The 19,479-nt window shown below is 43.6% G+C and overlaps 1 protein-coding gene across 8 annotated transcripts in view; it reads right to left on the bottom strand.

The window, feature by feature from the left end:
- The window catches only part of MTUS2 (microtubule associated scaffold protein 2), a 663,520-nt gene that overhangs the window by 379,780 nt on the left and 264,261 nt on the right, over window positions 1-19,479 (bottom strand). For 7 of the 8 annotated variants that reach the window (XR_016213358.1, XM_089304269.1, XM_051834128.3 and 4 more), the window contains one exon: window positions 16,969-17,157. Coding sequence is in view for 7 of the 8 variants with exons in the window: in XM_089304269.1 (XP_089160395.1) it covers window positions 16,969-17,157 (189 nt within the window). In the remaining variant the exon portion in view is untranslated. The remainder of the gene's footprint in view (window positions 1-16,968; window positions 17,158-19,479) is intronic. The other variant, XM_051834132.3, reaches the window with a different exon arrangement.

Raw genomic sequence — 19,479 nt, forward strand, 5'->3', positions numbered from 1 at the left:
CTGAGCTGCAATGAACATGGGGGGCACAGGTATCTCTTTCATGTACTGATCTCTTTTGGTTTGGGTAGATTCCCAGGAGTGGGATGGCTGGATCCTATGACAAGTCTATGTTCAGATTTCTGAGGTATCTCCATACTGTCCTCCACTTGGCTGCACAAGTTTACATCCCCACCAGTAGTGGATTAGGGTAACTTTTTCCTAAATCCTTGCCAGTGTCTGTTGTTGGTTGATTTCTGTATGTGAGCCATTCTAACTGGAGATAGATGAAAAATTCATTATGGTTTTGATTTGCATTTCTCTCATGTTAGTGAACCTGAGCATTTTTGCAAATGTCTGCTGGCCATTTGAACTTCCTCTCTTGAAAAATTCCTGTTTAAGTCCTTTGCCCATTTCTTTATTGGATTGTTTGTTTTATTGTTGTTGGATTTCCTGAGCTCTTTATGTATTCTGGATGTCAACCCTTTATCAGTTGCACAGTTTGCAAATATTTTCTCTCATTCTGTTGGTTGCCTCTCATTTTGCTGAGTGTTTCTTTTGCAGCACAGAAGCTTCTCGGATTGATGTAATCCCATTTGTCAATTTGGGCTTTGATTGTCTTCTGGGGTCTTTTCCAAGAATTCTTTGCCTATGCCAATGTCTTGTAGAGTTTCCCCATGTTCTCTAATAATTCAGCTAAGCTATGGAATCAGCCCAGATGTCTATCATATAAAGTGGATAAAGAAATTATGGTATGTATATATATATATATATGTGTGTGTGTGTGTGTGCGTGTATACACACTATAGAGTACTACTGAGCTGTAAAAAAAATAAAATCCTGTTTTTTGCAACAAGATGGTCACAACTGGAAACCACCATATTTAGTGAAATAAGCCAGTCCCTAAAACACAAATATCATGTTTTCTCTGACCCAATGCAGCCAATAAAATACTGGAAATGTAATGTAATCAAGCAAAACAGAATTTGGAGAATGGATGGCTATTTATAGCCCCATATCTTCCAATAAAGAATAATCTTTTGTTTAGTTTTGCTTTGATTTGTTTTCTTTCTCTTCATACTATTTGCTGAACTCCTCTACTTAGAGTAGGGCTAACTATAAGACCACTAAGTAAAGTGATAATTCTAAAACTGATCAGTGTAAAAATTAAGAATGGGAATCCGAGAGTGGGGGTGGTGGGGGCAAGAGGGAGGGGAAACCCCACTTTGTTCCTAAATGTATACGTATGAAATACATGAAACTTGTATAACTTAAATAAAAAAGGTATTTTTAAAAAATAATTTTGATTCATACTTGGTTCAATGAGCCAGTGGAGAGGCCTCTGCAGTCTGGCAAGGGCAAGAGGTGGGGCGGGGAGCCCTCGCCTGAGCTTTTGGTGGACCTTTGGTGAGTGTGTATGCATCCACACACAGACGCCCCCAGAGCACTGTGCCTGAGGATCCCCGGAGCACTGCTGTCACATTTTCAGTGGTCAAATCTAAAAACCAAGGAGAGGGAGCAGGGAGGGTCCCAGCATCTGCTGATACTTAAGATGACCACGGCAGTGACTAAAAGACGAAAGAGTGCAGGGCCACTTTCTCCCATGTCTCCCAGGACTGCTGAGGGCTTTCCATTGCACACCCTGTTAGAAAGGACACGGGCCCTTTGGTGGAAGTCCTGAAGGGTGGTAGCAGGCAGGGAGGCACATCACTTTGGACCCCTATGAAGAAGCTATCTAAGTAAAGGACTGCAAAGCATCTTCTTCCTGGCCCACAGAAACCGCAGTGTGCAGGAAGAGAACAGGCACTCAGATCAGAAAGGCTGTCACGTACAAGCAGGGAAATGCTCTCACATGAAAAGCACACGGAAGTGAGAGCCATTTTTAGAAATTTTTGGAAGAAGCAACCCTACTTAGCAATAATGTGAAGAAATACCACAGCCAGAGTGAACTCTGAATTACTACATAAATAGAACCATAGACTAAGGGCTCCGATCCCAGAACGTGAACTCTCAACATCTTAGCTTCACAGGAAGGAGACTCACCCACTCGCTGGAGAGGAAGAACTAGACATTTACATCAAAAATCACCCACATATAATCTAAACCTATTGCATGTATTCCGGATAAAAATCGAACATAGGACATACATCTCACTCTACCTAGCAGGGTTTTGTTGCTCTCAGAGCATCCTGGCTATCTTTACGAGGTCCTGAACTGCTTGATAGGCGGATATCCAAGGTGAAGGCACCCACACAGCCCTCGCATGGCAGAGATGGAGGAGCTTTGTGGGCCAGGCATGCAAGCAGATTTACGGAGGGCTGATTCATGCTTTATTTATGGCTCCGTGTGTGCCAAGTTAAAATAGCACTGGCATCACATCAACCTCGTAAAGACTCAGCAACAACCCTACAACGCCTGATTGATCTGGTTGGTATCATGCTTGTTATAGTCCCACAACCACTAAGTGGAACACACACACACACACACATTCTGTCATTCAGTTCAACATTGATGAAACTTTGACAAATGATTTAAAAGGAACATTGAATATAACCAAGTCCAAATACCTCATTTTGTTGATAAAGAACCTGAGGCCCAAGTGTGGGTGTTTGGCCCAGCAGTTAAGACATCTTCATCCCACATCAGAGTACCTGGGTGTGATTCCCAGCTCCAGCTCCTAACTCTCGCTTCCTGTTAATGCAGATCTCGGGATGAAGCAGTGATAACTCAAGTAATCCCTGCCACTCACATGGGAGACAGTTTCTAAACTGAGTTTCCAGCTTTAGGCTTTGGCCCTGGCCTTACCCTGATCAGTGCATATATTTGGGAAGTGAAGCAACGAATGAAGTTGCCTCTGTGTCTCTCTCTGTACCTCTGCCTCTTAAATACAAAAATAATTTTTAAAGATTTATTTATTGAATTTATGTGAAAGGGAGAGCAAGACAGAGAGAGAGAGACAGAGACAGAGACAGAGAGAGACAGACAGTGACATCTTCCATCCACTGGTTCACTCCCTAAAGGCTGCAGCAGCCAGGGCTGGGCTAGGCTAAGACGGAAAGGAGCCTGGAACTCCATCTGGGTCTCCCATGTGCGTGGCAGAGGCCCAAGTACTTGTGACATCCTCTGCTGCTTTCCCAGGCACATTAGCAGGGAGCTGGTTCAGAAGGGCATCAGCTGGGACTTGAACCATCACCCATATGAAATGCTAGTGTCACAGGTAGCTGTTTAACCCACTAAGCCAAATCTTCTGACACAAAAAACAATAAATGAACCCGAGGCCCAAACAAGTAAATTAGTTTGCTTAAGGTCACACAGCTGGTTGGTGTTAAGAGTTGAGATTAGCATCCAATAGCTCTGGCTACCAGTCCAGTCCACCTTCCTGACATTTTAATACCATGCTAATTTAAAAGGGGAAAAAAGAAACAAATAAAACAATTTTTATATGTAATTATGAAATATGTATTAGATATAAAGACAGAAAAATACATCATCTTTAGTGATGTAATCAGTGTTTCCAGTATTTCAATCAGTTACTGTTCATGACAAGATGAACTGAGTCTAAACAAAAGCAAACAACAACGGCTAGTCTTTAGTGACCCTTTAGTTACCCCAGAGCATATGGCCAGTTGACCTGGTCAAAGTCATCTTTTTTTTTTTTTTAATTTTTTGACAGGCAGAGCGGACAGTGAGAGAGAGAGACAGAGAGAAAGGTCTTCCTTTGCCGTTGGTTCACCCTTCAATGGCCGCCGCGGCCGGCGCGCTGCGGCCGGCGCACCGCGCTGATCCGACGGCAGGAGCCAGGAGCCAGGTGCTTCTCCTGGTCTCCCATGGGGTGCAGGGCCCAAGCACCTGGGCCATCCTCCACTGCACTCCCTGGCCACAGCAGAGAGCTGGCCTGGAAGAGGGGCAACCGGGACAGAATCCGGCGCCCCAACCGGGACTAGAACCCGGTGTGCCAGCGCCGCTAGGCAGAGGATTAGCCTAGTGAGCTGCGGCGCCGGCTCAAAGTCATCTTTATGACACAGCTGGAAGGAATCTTCAGATGCTAATACCAAATTCTCACATGCATAGAGTTGTCATTGATATGCAGACCTCATTGGTGAAGTTAACTTACTGGAATCACCAAAGAACCCCAAACTGTCTTTCAGACATATAACTTGCTCATATCTAATTGTGTAAGAACATTCAGCAAAACATGTCAATTTAGTGTCAAAAAGCGATCACATTTGCCAGATGCAATTTTTGGTGTCTATTGGTTGAGCAAACCAATCAGTAGCAGCTCCAGCATTGATGGGGTTGAGACAGTCTTAATCACAGGATCTATAATATCTCCTTTCAGTTGGTAACTGCTAGCAGATAAAAATCTACATTTCACTCCATGTATCTTGTGCATTTCTGTCTTATCTTATTTTCCATTCAGACTGCTTTTGTGAAGAATATGCAATGTGAGGTGTCTAAAACGATGTAATAGTTCTACCATCTGCGTGGCAAATTCATGGGCCATGATATGCATTTCAAAGAAGCAAAGTTTTCTTTCTATCTATAAACGCCAATTTAAGAGATTTCTGATTGCTTAGACAGTATTTTACCAATGGTCTGACATCTCCTTTATATGAAAATACAAATTTCTGCATCTCGACAGAATCCAAGAACCTATTTGCACCCTGATGCATCTCTGGGGGAGGGCAGGGCAGAAGCATTAAGGTCTCTCACACCCAGTTCCTATCTTCAAGTTACTGTATACACCACTATCCTATTAACGTTCCTCAAATACGATTCTAGGCATTTCCCATTTAGGACCATAAGTGATTCCATAGAGTTTTTGTTGTTGTTGTTGTTTACAGAAAAAAGTCACAGAATCCAAGCTCATGACAGCTAGGAGTAGTCAATTAATTTAATCGAATCCTTCTTAACTGTATAATAAAAATATGACTCCAGTGAGGTTAAACTGAGGATTCCAAAGACTATTACCATAAATGCTGGTTTGGTGCATATTATTTTGATGCATGTTGCTATTCCCATATCTCAAGATGTCCTTTCCTCATTACACATCATGAATAAGCTAGAGCACAATCAAATATGGCACCCAAAAGGGTCAATATGGTTTCTTTTTTTTAATTTTAAAAATTGGAGAAAGAGAGTGAAAGAGAGAGAGATCCCCTCTATCCACTGGTTCATTCCCCAAATGTCAGCCATGGCCAGGTGTGGGCAGTAAGAGACCAATCACTTGAACCATCACCCTGCTGCCTTCCTGGGCTTGCATTAGCAGGAGCTAGGATCAGCAGCAGGTGTCAAGCCCAGAGACTCTGATAAGGCATGTGAGCATCTTAACCAGAAGTCAAACACCTGCTCCAACAGGGTTATTGCTAACAGTTTTGTGAAACTGTAAGGTGGATGAACTAGGCACTACTTAAATAATAATGAAAGTTTTGTCCTGTGCAGGTAATCCAGAATAGTACTGAGAAAAAAACACAATCTTTGTAAACGTAAGTGAAGGAAGCAAACAGGAAATAGATAGAACTTAATTGTGTGGGGATAAGTAGGAAAATTAATAGCAAGACTCAGTCTAAATAATTCTATTTTCCCCCTAAAATGAATACTTTAAATAATGGAATTACAGATTCCAGGGAACTAGATACTTAAATCCATTAATGACATTTATTTAACTTCCTCTTTTCCAGAGAAAATCAGAAGGATATTTTGCTGTTCACATTCTTCTCTTTTCTCTACCCACCCAAACTGGGTTGAGATACTTAACAAAGGAAACCCCAGTACAATGGAAATCAGATGAGCAAAATCAGAGGCTGTGAGAAGCCCCTTACATAGTGAAAAATCAAATGTTCCCTTTTTTGTTTCTCAACAAACATTGGAAAGTTACAGAAATAATTCAGATCCAACTCACAGTTTCTATTTTGAGCAAAGGTTTTAAAAGCCATCAGCTTAGATTAATGTGCTATGTATTAGTCACCTTGCATAAATGTTTCATTTAAAGGGAACCCAACTGAATGTATTATCTTAAATGATTATATCCTAAAGGCATGGCACAGCCTTTTTAGATAAAGAAATCAAAACACGACTTCCTTTGCTTTTATTTTACAATATCCAAAAACCACAAGCTTCTGGCCCCAAAAAGGGTTCACATGAAAATCATCAGATTGGCCTTCACCTCCCTGTCTCATAACTGATAATACTGCTATGTTTCAGCTTAACACTCACAAAGCTTTCACCATCCACGTGAGAGGTGATTATGAAAGTTGAGAACCAAATGGGGGGGCCAGTGCTGAGGCGTAGCAGGTAAAGCCGCCACCTATGGTGCCAGCATCCCATATGGATGCCAGTCCGAGTCCCGGCTGCTCCACTTCCGATCCAGCTCTCTGCTGTGGCCTAGGAAAGTAGTAGAAGATAGCCCAAGTCCTTGTGCCCCTGCACCTGCCTGGGAGACCCAGAGGAGGCTCCTGGCTCCTGGCTTCGGATCAGCACTGCTCCGGCCATTGTGGCCAACTGGGGAGTGAACCAGTGGATGGAAGACTCTCTCTCTCTCTCTTTCTCTCTCTCTGCCTCTCCTCTCTCTGTGTAACTCTGACTTTCAAATAAATAAATAGATCTTTTTTTAAAAAAAAAAAAAGAACCAGATGGACACCAGGTCTCTGACAGGCGGATACCTCATCCTGCAGACATCATTAATCCAACACTGCCATTTTTCCAACTGAGCTTCTGAATCCTTCTCGACCTTGAACTTCATGCACTTCATGTCCAAGGATGGAAATGGCCACAGAAACACGATGATGAGGATGAGGATGATGAGGATGAGGATGATGAAGATGTTATTATGCTGTATTCTAGGTACTTTGCATATACAAATATTAATCCACTTACTGTTCCTATCAATTCTATTGATGATTTTTAAATTACATAATAATTATTATTATTTTATAATAAAGAAACAGAGGTGCAGAGCAGTAAAGTAGCTTGCCCAAAGTCACAGAGCTAACAAATGGCAGAGGTAGGATGTAAACCCAGGCTGTCTGTTTCCAGAGTCCATGATTTCACCACTGCGCTGTACCATCTCGTAACCATGGGGAGATAATAGTGCAGGGGCTCAAAGTTTCAGATACAAGGGATGAGCCAGCATGCAACATGGGGCTGATGGTTTATATTGCTGTGTTGTGTACCTGGAATTTGCCAAGAGAGTAGTTTTGTATGTGTGTTGTTTTTTTAACTTTTACCTGAGAAGCAGAGAGAGAGCGAGCTTCCATCTGTTCTTTCACTCCCCCAAAAGGCCACAACAGCTGCAACGGGGCCAGGGCTGGAGTTGGGAGCCAGGAAAACTAAGTTCAGGCCTTTCACACTGGAGGCAGGAATTCAGTTCAGACCTCTCACGCTGGGGGCAGGAACTCAGTTCAGACCTCTCACACTGGAGGCAGGGACTCCATTACATGACTCCTCACTGCCTTCTCTAGTGATCTGCATTGGCAGGAAGCTGGAGGCCAGCACTGAGTCAGGCACTCCTATGTGGGACAGGAACACCTAATCCAACAGGCTAAACACCCCACCAACCAGCAGATCTCAAATGTTCTCCCTACACACACATACACACACACACACACATACACATACACATACACATACACACAAAGGTAACTATGTGAGATGATGGGTGTGTTAATTACCTTGATTGCAATAATCACTTCACAATGTATGCATAAATCAAAACATCACATTGTACACCATATATATATCCAGTCTTTCTTGTCCACTGGACTTCAATAAAACTGAAAGAAAAAATAAGCAAGTGTCGACCTAAGAACATTCTAGGGACCATTAAATGTAAAAATTAGTGAATAAATAGAAGAAATAATAAAACACAAAGAAATAAAAGCCAATACAGGGAGAAGGTAGGACTTTAACCTCTTTTTATGGAGCATTTTAAACATGCTGCTATGGTGTGAATATTATTTGGCTTCCAAACACATGCAGGGCTTGAAATCCCAAAGTTGTGAGTCAAGAGTAAGAATGCGGGGCTGGCGCTGTGGTACAGGGGATTAAGCTGCATCCTGCAACACAGCCTCCCATATTAGAAGGCCAGTTTGGAGTCCTGGTTGCTTTACTTCTGATCCAACTTCCTACTAATGTGCCTAGGAAAGGAGCAGAAGATGCCCCCAGTACTTGGGTCCCTGCCACCCACATGGGAGACCTGCACAGAGTTCCTGGCTCCTGGCTTCAGCCTGGCCCAGCCCAAACTGTTGCAGCCATGTGAGCAGTAAAACAGCAGATGGAGATCTCATTCTCTGTCTCTTCCTCTCCCTCTGTCCCTGTGCTTTTCAAATAAATAAATAAAATATCTCTTTTAAACAAGTATTAAGTTTATGGAAACTTGATCCAATTACAGCACTTGGAGATGCAGCATTTGGGAGATAATTGCAGTGGATGGAGTGATTAGGGTACAGCCTCCATGAGTGGGTCCTCATGGATTTAAAGGAAAGACAGTGACCTTCCAGACCCATGAGCCCAAATAAATCTTTTCTCTTTGTGAAGTCAGTTGCCTCAAGTGATGGTGATGAAAAATTGACCAATGCATATACAAAAAGGGGAGCTAAGTAGTGTAATGAACCCTCATGGTTCATCTTCCATTTTCAAAACTTTGCCAATATTTTTTATCTACTACCCCACTCCAGTTTTATTTATTTATTTTTTGCTATCATATTTTACAGCAAATCCGAAAGACTGTCATTACTTAAAACCATGATGGGATGATTGCATTCAAAGACAAAAGTGCAGTAGTGCTGAGCCACTCAGTGGAGGAACTGTGGGGTATAAGTTCTTTGCTCACCCCAACTCAGGGGCAACCAGATGCTTCCTCCCTTCTGTGCCTCCTTCCCCTCCCCCACCCCATCAAGGGCAGGTGGTCTTCAGCCATGGGCACACTAACACTTCCCTGCATGGACTTGTGCATTATCCCCTCTCCCCACTCCTCACAGGCCTGAGGACCCTGGAGTCCAGATCAGAGTAGACTCATTGCTGAGCTCGTGTGTACCACAAAAGTGCTGAGAATGCAGACCTGGGGAAAGGAAGTGAACAGAAAAGCAAGACAGCCAAGAAAAATGACAGTTCACCCAGATGCTATTTTTGCTACAAATAAAAAGATGTTCTCCAAACTTCCAGTTTATCCTGAAGTCATAAATGAGTAATTTTTTAAAAAACAAAAACAAGTTTACTCTCAAGTTCCATCCTGGAGTGCACTTGACCATTGTCTGAGGGCTCTGACAGGGAATGAAAGACATCTGTAAGGCTTAATCTCGAACAGCCCAGAGCTCCTCTGAAATGTGACCTCAGAAGCCACTTACAGCTCCTTCTCCATGAATAAAAAATGACTCCCTCCTTACCAACGGAACATGAGATGGGTTAATGGCTGTTTCTGAAGCAGTTCTTAATAACACTTCTCATCAACTCTGATCTTATATAAAATGTGTGCCAGACGCAGAAAACCAAACGTGTTATGTATATGGACGTATTTTATGGTATCCATGAGCATAGATGTTGAAGTTAACATTGCAAACAGCTTTCATATTAACGCTCATTTTCATTGATTAACTGTCCAGAAAGGCTAGTGATTTTTCACTTCAGAATATTCTCCCCAGAACATAAAATGTATTCAATAATTAAAAAAAACTTCTATTTAAGTTTTAAAACAAGAAATCAAATTCTAGAATTTAATGGGAATGTTTAATCTCTGCAATCAAGACACTTAATTTTGGAAACATTGAAACTCTCTCAAGAATAACCTCAACAGCAGAGTTGGGGCCACATTCTTTCAAAATGACTAATCATACATAAGAAGATATATAGGTCAGTAGGCATCTGTGAGTCTATTAGGCCAGTCTATGTAAGATTTCTTACCTCTGAGTGTAATTATATTTTAAATGATCTATTATCTTTCTACTCTTAGATTTACATAAATTATCTATAGGTACATCACAGTTAATAACATTTTAGAAATCCTAAGAATTTGTTAAAATCATAATTATAAGCTTCATCAACATTTAAAATCTGTGCAAGAAATACAAATGTGTTCTCAGTATGACACACTGTGAATACTACACAGGTTACTCTCAAAAGTCTCTTCTTCCACACTCTTACATAAAATAAAAACTTACTAGAGAGAGAACTTCCCTTAAAAGTCTGCTCGTATAAAGGACAATGCTCATTACTGTGAGAGATGCTACAATTATGAAGACACATGGACCCTATCCTCAAAGAGGTTACCCTCCATAAGGAGAGAAAGACCACAGAAACACACACAACTACAACAGACAGCATGTGAGAAGTGACGCAAGCAGCAAGCTCTGGGACTTCCGGGAGGAAACAGTCACACTGCTTCAGCCTTTTCAGAGAAATCGGAATTTGACATCCACGGTTTAAAGTGACAGAATCTGCACAGACTGTGGGGGGTGGTTCATTCCATAGATGAATCGTTTAAACCAGAATTGGAAGGCAGAAAAGTACATACTATCAGAAGAAAATGTGATCGAGTCTAGCCAAGGTGTGTGTCAAGGGGTGATGTGTCGGAAAGCAGAGAAGGAAGCCAGGACCAGGCCACGGAGGACCTGGACAACCCGCAAAGAGCTGAAGCAGGCACAGGAGCACCACGGAGCAATCAAAACAGGGCCAAATGGAAGATGACCTGGGGCCCTGTGCCTGTGGGCTGGCAAGACAAGAGACCCGGGGCATAGCTTAGTTGAGTGACCACAGATGATGACAAGAACAAGGAGGATGGAACACAGCCCAGAGAGGAAAGCTTGACCAGGATTCATCACTGAACAGAAAGGAAGGCAGAGCCTGGGCATTTGGCCCAGCAGCTGAGACATGGGAGGATCTGGGTTTGATCCCCAGCTCCAGTTCCCAACTGCAGTTCCCTGCTAATGCAGATCCCGAGAGGCAGTGTGCAGGGCTCACGTAGTTTGCTTTCTGCCACACATGGGGGAGGCGTGGATTGTTCCAGGCTCCCAGGTATTTGGGGAGTAACCAGCTGAAGGGAGAACACTCTCCCTCCCCCTCCCTCATATATAAATTATTTTTTAAGATTTATTTATTTATTTGAAAGGCAGAGTTAACAGAGGCAGAAGCAAAGGGGAGAGAGAGAGAGAGAGAGAGAGAGAGAGAGAGAGAGAGAGAAAGTCTTCTATCCACTGGTTCACTCCCCAAATGGCCACAATGGCTGGAGCTGGGAGCCAGAAGCTTCTTCTGGGTTTTCCATGTGGATGCAGGGGCCCAAGGACTTGGGCCATCCTGTACTGCTTTCCCAGGCCATAGCAGAGAGCTGGATCGGAAGTGGGGCAGCTTGGTCTTGAAATGGTGTCCATATGGGATGCCGACACAACAGGCAGCAGCTTTACCTGCTATGTCACAGCGCTGGCCCCATAAATTGCTTTTTAAAAATTAAAAACAAGGGCCACTGCCTGCCATGCCAGCATCCCATATAGGTACTAGTTCAAGTCCTGACTGCTCCTGTTCCGATCCAGCTCTCTGCTGTGGCCTGGGAAAGCAGTAGAAAATGGCCCAAGTCCTTAGGCCCCTGCACCCGCATGGGAGACCTGGAAGAAGATCCTGGCCTCCTGGTTTTGGATCAGCCCAGCTCTGGCCATTGCGGCCATTTACGGAGTGAACCAGCAAATGGAAGATATGTCTTTCTCTCTGCCTCGGCCTCTCTGTAACTCTGCCTTTCAAATAAAGAAATAAAATTAAAAAAGAAAAACCCTGATCATCCTAGTCAGAAGTTAACCTTCCTCCTCCAACCTTCAACTTTGTGCCATTTTTCAGGCACTGAGCAGGTGTGTCCTTTGGTCGATTACTGATGCAAACCTCAGCCTCTCTGCCCACCTCCCTGGCTGCATCCCCCTCATTCATGACCTTTCTGGACCAGGAGAAGGAATAGGAGAAAAAGTCCCATTTTTTTCCTTATTCGTTTTCCAAATTCTTTGCCCCATGATTTCTGTTCTTAGCTTACCTATCCCGTAGAGAAAAACGTGACAGTATTTGCAAAGAGAGGAAGAGGAGGAGAAACTGGAAAGACCAGCTGCAAATGCTATGTTCTGTTCTGATAAGTGTTTTTTGTTTCTTGGGCAATCGATAATTTAGTCAATAATTCAGAACCCTCAGTGAAATAAGATCCCCCACATGAATTATTCTGTCCTTGGGTGATATGATCTATTTTCCTTAATGATTAATTTGTAAAACCCTAAGTCTTCCTATCTCCCCTCTACACATTCCCCTGAAGGTTCTGACTTAAGTTACACCTACCTGCCCACTGCCACAATGAAGTCTACACCTAATAATTGATTACCTGGGCAACCAGGCATACTTTAGCCTGCAGTATGTCACAACACTGAATTCTACAGTCACCTGAAGCATAGCTGGGATCTTTTCCTTCTTGGAAAATGATAGAGTTCATGAGCCACACATTCAATGAGGCCTAAGTTTACACGGGGAAATTCAAAGTCATCAAATTTCCTTACCCCCTGGGGGGCCACTAACTGGGGTAATTTGAGATTATATTTGATGTTCTTGGTGGGTGACCCTGGTGCTCTCCTAGCGAAGAATCTGTGTAGGAGTGAAGGGTCCTCCTGGGGCTCTCCTGGAGGCATGACCAAGAGAAAGGAGCTGAACCAACCCTCAGGAACTGTGGCTACTTGTGGAAAATTACAAGGAGGCGGCTGCAGTCCATAGAGGGCACTTGCCAGCATGAGAGCTGCTCAGGCTCAGAGGGGCTTCTTCACAAGACAGAACCCTCTCCAGCCTCAGAGGGTCCAGAGGGTCTGGCTGACAGTCTGGGAAGGGGAGAGGATGGGGGGGTTTGGCCTGAGGAGCTTTTCCAGGAAGCTCTGACTTCGAGATTTTCTTCTTCTTCTTCTTTTTTTTTTTTTAAGATGTATTTATTTATTTGGAAGGCAGAGTTTCAGAGAGAGGAGATACACACACACACACACATACACACACACATACACACACACAGAGTGAGAGAGAAAATCTTCCATCCACTGGTTCACTCCCCAAACAGCTGCAACGGCAGGATATGGGCCTATCTGAAGCTAGGAGCCAGGAGTTTCCACATTGGTGCAGGGTCTCAAGGACTTAGGCCATCTTCCGCTGCTTTCCCAGGCACATTAGCAGGGAGCTGGATCAGAAGTGGAGCAGCAGGGACTCGAATTGGTGCCCATATGGGATGCCAGCACTGCAGGCGGTGGCTTTACCCACTATGCCACAGCGTGGGCCCCAAGATTTGTTTCTTAATAGAAAGAAAAGACATTTAAACCATGAGGACGTCTTTCCTCATGTAAGGCAGCCTTCAGAAGGAAACAGAGGCAGAACAGCCCCGCCCTGGGCTCAGAGCAAGGCTCACTGAGTGGTTTGCTCCGCTCTCAGATGATGAGTGGACTGCACCATGATATACCAGCCAGTTCAAAGGACCAGCAACATAATTCCTTTCCCTAGGTATGCTCCATTGGACACAACCTCGTGCAAGACACAGAAAGGCACTTAGAAAGCCTCTGACAAAGCCTGAGCCAGGGCGGGGGAAGGTTCACATGGAATGGTAGGCACCCACGAGGTCCTACGGCCTCAAGGCCACAGGACTGCATGGGCCTTTGCTCTCTACACTGTGAGCTCATGCCACTCTTGACCCAGGAAGACAGCACACGAAGTGTCAGGGTAGCCCAGAAAACACTAACAAGGAATCACTTAAAGGTGTCCCAATTCTAGCATGCCATAGCCAGTATGGATTTCCCACAAGCTATTAATGTGCACAATGCTCTAAAAATAAGAATTATACCTTTGCAACTAGTTCCTTATTACCTTCATGTTTCATGTTTTAAGGCATCTACTGTGCTAGAATGTAATCACTAATTAAATCTCTCATTAAATGATTCCTCTGTGAAAGTAGCATCCGTAAAAAGACTCACTTTCTGGCAGAAACCAAACATGGACCAATTTTGGGCTTATGTCAGTTGTTTCCATGGGCTGAACTAGCAAATCTTGGCTGCTAGGACAGGATTGAAGGACTCCGCCCCTCTCATTTTACTTGATCATTGTCATCAAAGCATTGTCTCTCCAGCAAAGAACAGAAACCAGGATAAGTGACAGACAACTGAGAATCAAGTCTAGCATACATAAAGAGAAAACAATTCTGACTAGAGTATCACTTTAATGCAAAACTGTTTAATATATATCATATATGGTAAAAAATGTGGATGTCATATTAATTCCACTGAATTATATCCCTTATACCCCCTTTCCTAACTGTATGGTCTTTGTATTGAATTCCTTAATATGAGATAGTAATGCATACATCCCCTACTTTCTTTGTTTTCTATTTCTCTGCTGTATATTTAATTATCAAACTTTCCAAGCCTTTTTGATTGGATGCATCTCTTACATACAGTACACTGTTGGGTTTGTTGGGCGACCCATTCTGAAAATCATTTTACCTTAATAAAGAATTACTTTTACTTCAAATTAAAAAGAGAGAGAAGTCTTTAAATTAGGAGTTATCTTCTTTGGCACATAACAGGCCTGTCTTTCTGGGTACTCAGGGGGCTCCTATTGGTACCCCTTCCAGTATGGGTAGGCAGGTAGTTAGTGAGTGGTGAGGAGCTAAAGAATGCTAACACCTAGGCCATGTGCACCACCCAAATCCCATCATGTTCCACCCAGTGCAATACGGCTGAAGACTCGGCTCAGCCACTCCACATCACGCAGCTCAGCCCCTCTCCCCATCATAGGCCAGACACCACAGGACCCCTTCCTGGAGAACACCTGTGCTGTGGCCCCACCCTATACCCTGCCTCCATTGAACATTCAATGGGGCCTTGCCCCAGGTACCACTCTTTATCCTATAAAAAGCTCAACCTCAGCCTGGGTGGTGTTAGGTTTAGAATTTTCTAATCCAAAGAAGTCCTGGAGATCACTAGTCAAGGCAGAAAAAGACTTTTGTTTTAGAAAAGACAGTTTGGCAGGGTCTGAAATAAGGTTGTTGGCAATTGTTGACCAAAGTTCCTTATACATTCTTTATACATTGTAAATGTATTGTTCTAGAGGTTTAGAACATCCCAGGTGAGGCACGTGTACAATTAATGCTGGGACAGCCGAATACTGGGCAATAGAAATGTCACCAAGTATAGGGTTAACTATTGGTGCCCAGTTTCACCAGGTTTGGGATAAACTATTTGCACTCAATGGTGGTGTAACAGATCCTGACAGGTAAGGCCAACTCTCCCCATGAGGTTGCCCACACTCACATCTGAGTGTGTACTATCCCTCTGCCTCTCAGTAAATCCTGCTTTTCTGTTCACTTCTATCTACATCTCCCAGTTGTATTCTTGCACACAGGAAGACATGAACCTGAACTCAGTCTAGCTGGCGATCTCTCTGAGCCCAGTTGGAGACCCAGTCCCCACAATACTTAGACGCAGAGGTGAGAAGAAAATGTCCTTAGCACAGCTGGGATTATTTTGTCCACACCTGTCAGCTCTCTTTTAACCGAAGCTGCTGACACAGGGACACAGCTTAACTCACCATGAGGTGTATTGTTTTTCTTTGTAAGAAATCAAAATCCAAACTGCTTCCTTGGAAAGACACACACCATACGAGGCTTTTTTCTTTTAATTCTCTCTCTTAAAGAGAAACATGTCACTGGGAATTTTATTACAAAAAATGATGGCATAAATAGTTCCTCCTGTACTTCAAAATCTTCAGATTGCTACTGTGCACACACACACACACACACACATCTAAAAACTAGGATCACATACTTGCAAATAATCTTTACTGCTTAGCATGGTGTAGATTTTGAGATATCTGTCACATAATGATGTAATCTCTAAGATGCAGTGATGGTCCTAAAATGAATCCCCATTTGAAAGCTGAGCCACAGTGCCTTCAGAAAACCAGGCAAACCACAGAAACACCCCCAAGAGCCCGCTGACAAATATATCAAGACAAAGGAAAATTAAGTTATTTTTAGGAATAGCTAAATAGACCAAAACTTAGAACTGGAAAGGTACAAACGTTTCCCTCATCATCTCTGCAAACCACCTCACGCCTCCCTCTGCATAAAAAAAATAAAAGACAGAAAAGACCCTCGGAGAAAGAAAACTGAAAAAATCCTCTATCTCTCCTCGCTGCCTTCTCTCACTACTCCCACTTGCCGCACTTCTATGATCCCTTCCAAGCAGCTCTGCACGTGAGCACCTCTGAGACTTTCCTGGCCTCTGGCAAGTTCCTGACAATCAGCATCTGAGCTGTCACAGCTTCAGAACCAGCAGCCGTGACTTTGAAGTTGATGAGGCTGAGGTGTGTCATCACAAGCTCAGCCAAATGGGAGCCTCCAGACCCCACGCTGGCTGTTGTGACTTGCTGGGAAGGTGACTAATTCACACTTTAAAACAGTCTACAACATCAGCCTCGGGGAACAGGCCTGCAGCAGCAGTCTCAGCTACTGGGGACTTTACCTTCCTGGGCGAGGACACAGAGCCTCCCGTGTTTAACACCATTTAGTCATCTGTTAGAAATCCAATCAAATGCTCCACCAACATAAGACACTGACCAAACGACTCCTTCAGCTGTTGTTAATGTCTAATACGCTTCATGATGGCACAGTACCGTTAACACCCTTCTTGGGTCTTTGACTTCTTAGTCGAAATCTATGAAGCCATGGGCTCCCAGAATCAGTCCCTGGATCAGTCCTCTAGATTGTAAGGGGAGCTTTAGAATCTTTTCCTGGCACATTAACTCCCCACAACAGAGAAAATGATAGTAACAGGCGGTGTTTCTTAACTAGATGATTAAAAGACAATGGCCAACGAAAGGCAGAGATCCAAATACTCCACCAGTCATGCAAGGAAAATAACACACAGTTACACTGCAAGCCATCTTTATCCCCAGCACCCTGTCTGCCCGAGACAGCCCAGGTGCCCCGCCCGCCCACCCCGCCCCACTTACGGCTGGCCGGCCTGCTGGGCTCGGGCTGCACGCTGTCCACCGACTGGGTGCTGGAGACGCTGGAACTCCGCACGAAGCCGAACGCCGCCAGCTTGGCTGCTGGGAGACGTGAGTAGCCAGGAGGACGGAGTCCAGACTTCGGTAGACTGGATTTTGCAGCATTGGAACTGGAGGCTTTCTTTAAATCTGCTGAGATGAATCCAGACCAAAACGAAAAGTTTCTCAGTTAACAGCAAGACAGAGAATGCCATGGAGTGTGAGTTCTAAGCCAACTCCCTGAGAACAGACTGAAATTGATCTGCCAGGGTTTGACTCAGCACATTTGCAGGTGAACCTAAGAGAAAGGCCCCTTATTGCAGGCCACGTGCTTCGGAGACCTCAGGAGAAATGTAGCCCTTGCCTTGGAGAAGGGCATAATCTAATTGGACAGCTGAGCTGGGGACAAATAATCCTTTCATAAGGCTCCAAGAAAGTGTCTGAAGTGCCCAGGATGCAGAATGTAAAGAAAATACCCATCGTTGCAAATGTCCTTAGATGTGGGAAATTGAGATTTACACCTTAAATTTTGACATATGATGGACACAGAACCCTTGTGGCATGTATGTATTAGTGATTATAGTGAGAATGTAGTAAGTCTCATAGAAACAAGTAAGAGAATCCTCTTTCTGATATATGGGAGCTAACCAGGGAGCAAGGTAGAAATAAATGAAGCTGGAAATTTTTTTACAAGTTCTGTAAAGTCCTGCACTTAACTTCATCCCCATAACCTGTCAGTTCAATATGCCCAGTCTCATCCAGGACCAGGAAGGAGAGGATGCTATATGGCCATGTGGAAGTTAAGCTCCATGTGGAGGCACCATGAAACTCCCAGAAAGTCTTACACACACTAAACCCCATCCAGACTCCACCCCATTTGTGTATTCAATTAGGATGCCACCCCTACTGCATCAAAGGAACTTTCACACATGTGCGAATGGCCCTCTTTGCTTTCTGGCCTCTGTACTTTCCTTATGTGCCCTCTGGCCTCCTACAAAGCTCCTTTCTCATAGGCCACTCTCTGGCCCATTTGCGACAGTTATCTCTCAATGTGGGGTGGCCCACACTCACACTATGTCCACTCTCACTTTTAAATAAAGCCTGCCCTCACTCATGCACTATATTTGTCCCTCTACTTTGAATTCTTTGTCTCTGTGGGGAGAAGAACTTGGAATAAAAATTCAGGTGCTTATGCCCATAACGTCACTAACCTTCATCTGCTTGCAGGCATAGAGTGGGGCTAGTCAGGTTGAAATCTAAGCTCTCCCATTGACTGGCTGTGTAACCCTGAGCCCTCCCTCTAATCCTGAAAATCACTTTCCTCTCAGGCAGGGATCCTTGCATGTAAGGCACGGGACAATTACATTTAGTATAAAGACTGAGTAACTGACCTTGACAGGTGACCAAATTAACATTTTCTTTTCTCTTTTTTTCCATGATCTGTTTTTATATTAGTCCCGACTTCAAAATTACCGCCCAGATATGTGCAGATATAGCTTGTTTTGAAATAATAAAACAGTAGTCTATAAACCCAGCACCTCAGTGCCTCCTGGCTCTCAGTCTGAGCTGGGTTCCCCTTGTCAGCCATGCGATGACCATCACATTACAAGAAGGCCCTCAGCACCAGACAGAACCGGAATACTCTCAACACACAACTGCCCTTTGATAGGACACTGAAAAGGCCCAAGAGCCCTCCTGTTCTGCAAAATCATCCTCATCAAACCATTTAGCAACTTTGCCTGCAGCCTTATTTCCTGGGAGTACTTGCACTCAATGGCTGGCTTCAACTCTTTCCTATCCAATGAAAACCAGGTTTCAGGTTACACACAATTTAAACAATAGCCTGATTGTAAAAACAATCAATGTCTAAAATATCAAGGATGAAACTATGGATTCAAAAGCATCCATCTATGGAGATACAGGGAGAACCAGTAGACACCACATCTGGTGGATAGTGGCTCACAAAAAAGTGCCTCTCCCTAGCAGTGCCTCCAAAAAGGAAGCCAGGTCTAGCTGTACGTCCAGGTGAAGGCAGAATCTGTACAGCTCTGGTTTCCTGATTCTGAGTCAGGACGTAGAAGATGGATAATGAGGTGAGCACAGGGAGAAAGAGGGACAGGGAACTGGTACTGCAAATTCCCAGCTCAGGTCTGTACTATTACTAGGAAAAAAATGTTCAACTAGGAAAAAGAAGCAATAATGCACTGTTTAACAAGGAGAAATGCTATTTTTGTATCATCAATTAATGTCACATTCAATGCCTTTAAATTGTTCTGCCATTTTATATATTTTTAGGTGATGCCCCCCAGAAGAGTGACAGTATCCCTATATATCAGATATAACTTTCACAGTAAGTTTATACCAAACTGGTTTTGGATTATGTGTGTAGAACAGTAAAAGGTTTGCTAAAAATCAGATGTAATTTCAACAGTAAGTCACATTAAATCTATCAAATTTTGATACTATGTTTAATTA

The sequence above is a fragment of the Oryctolagus cuniculus genome, chromosome 9, assembly GCF_051225735.1.
Source record: "Oryctolagus cuniculus isolate XC-2025 breed Fujian yellow rabbit chromosome 9, ASM5122573v1, whole genome shotgun sequence".
NCBI classification, from domain to species: Eukaryota; Metazoa; Chordata; class Mammalia; order Lagomorpha; family Leporidae; genus Oryctolagus; species Oryctolagus cuniculus.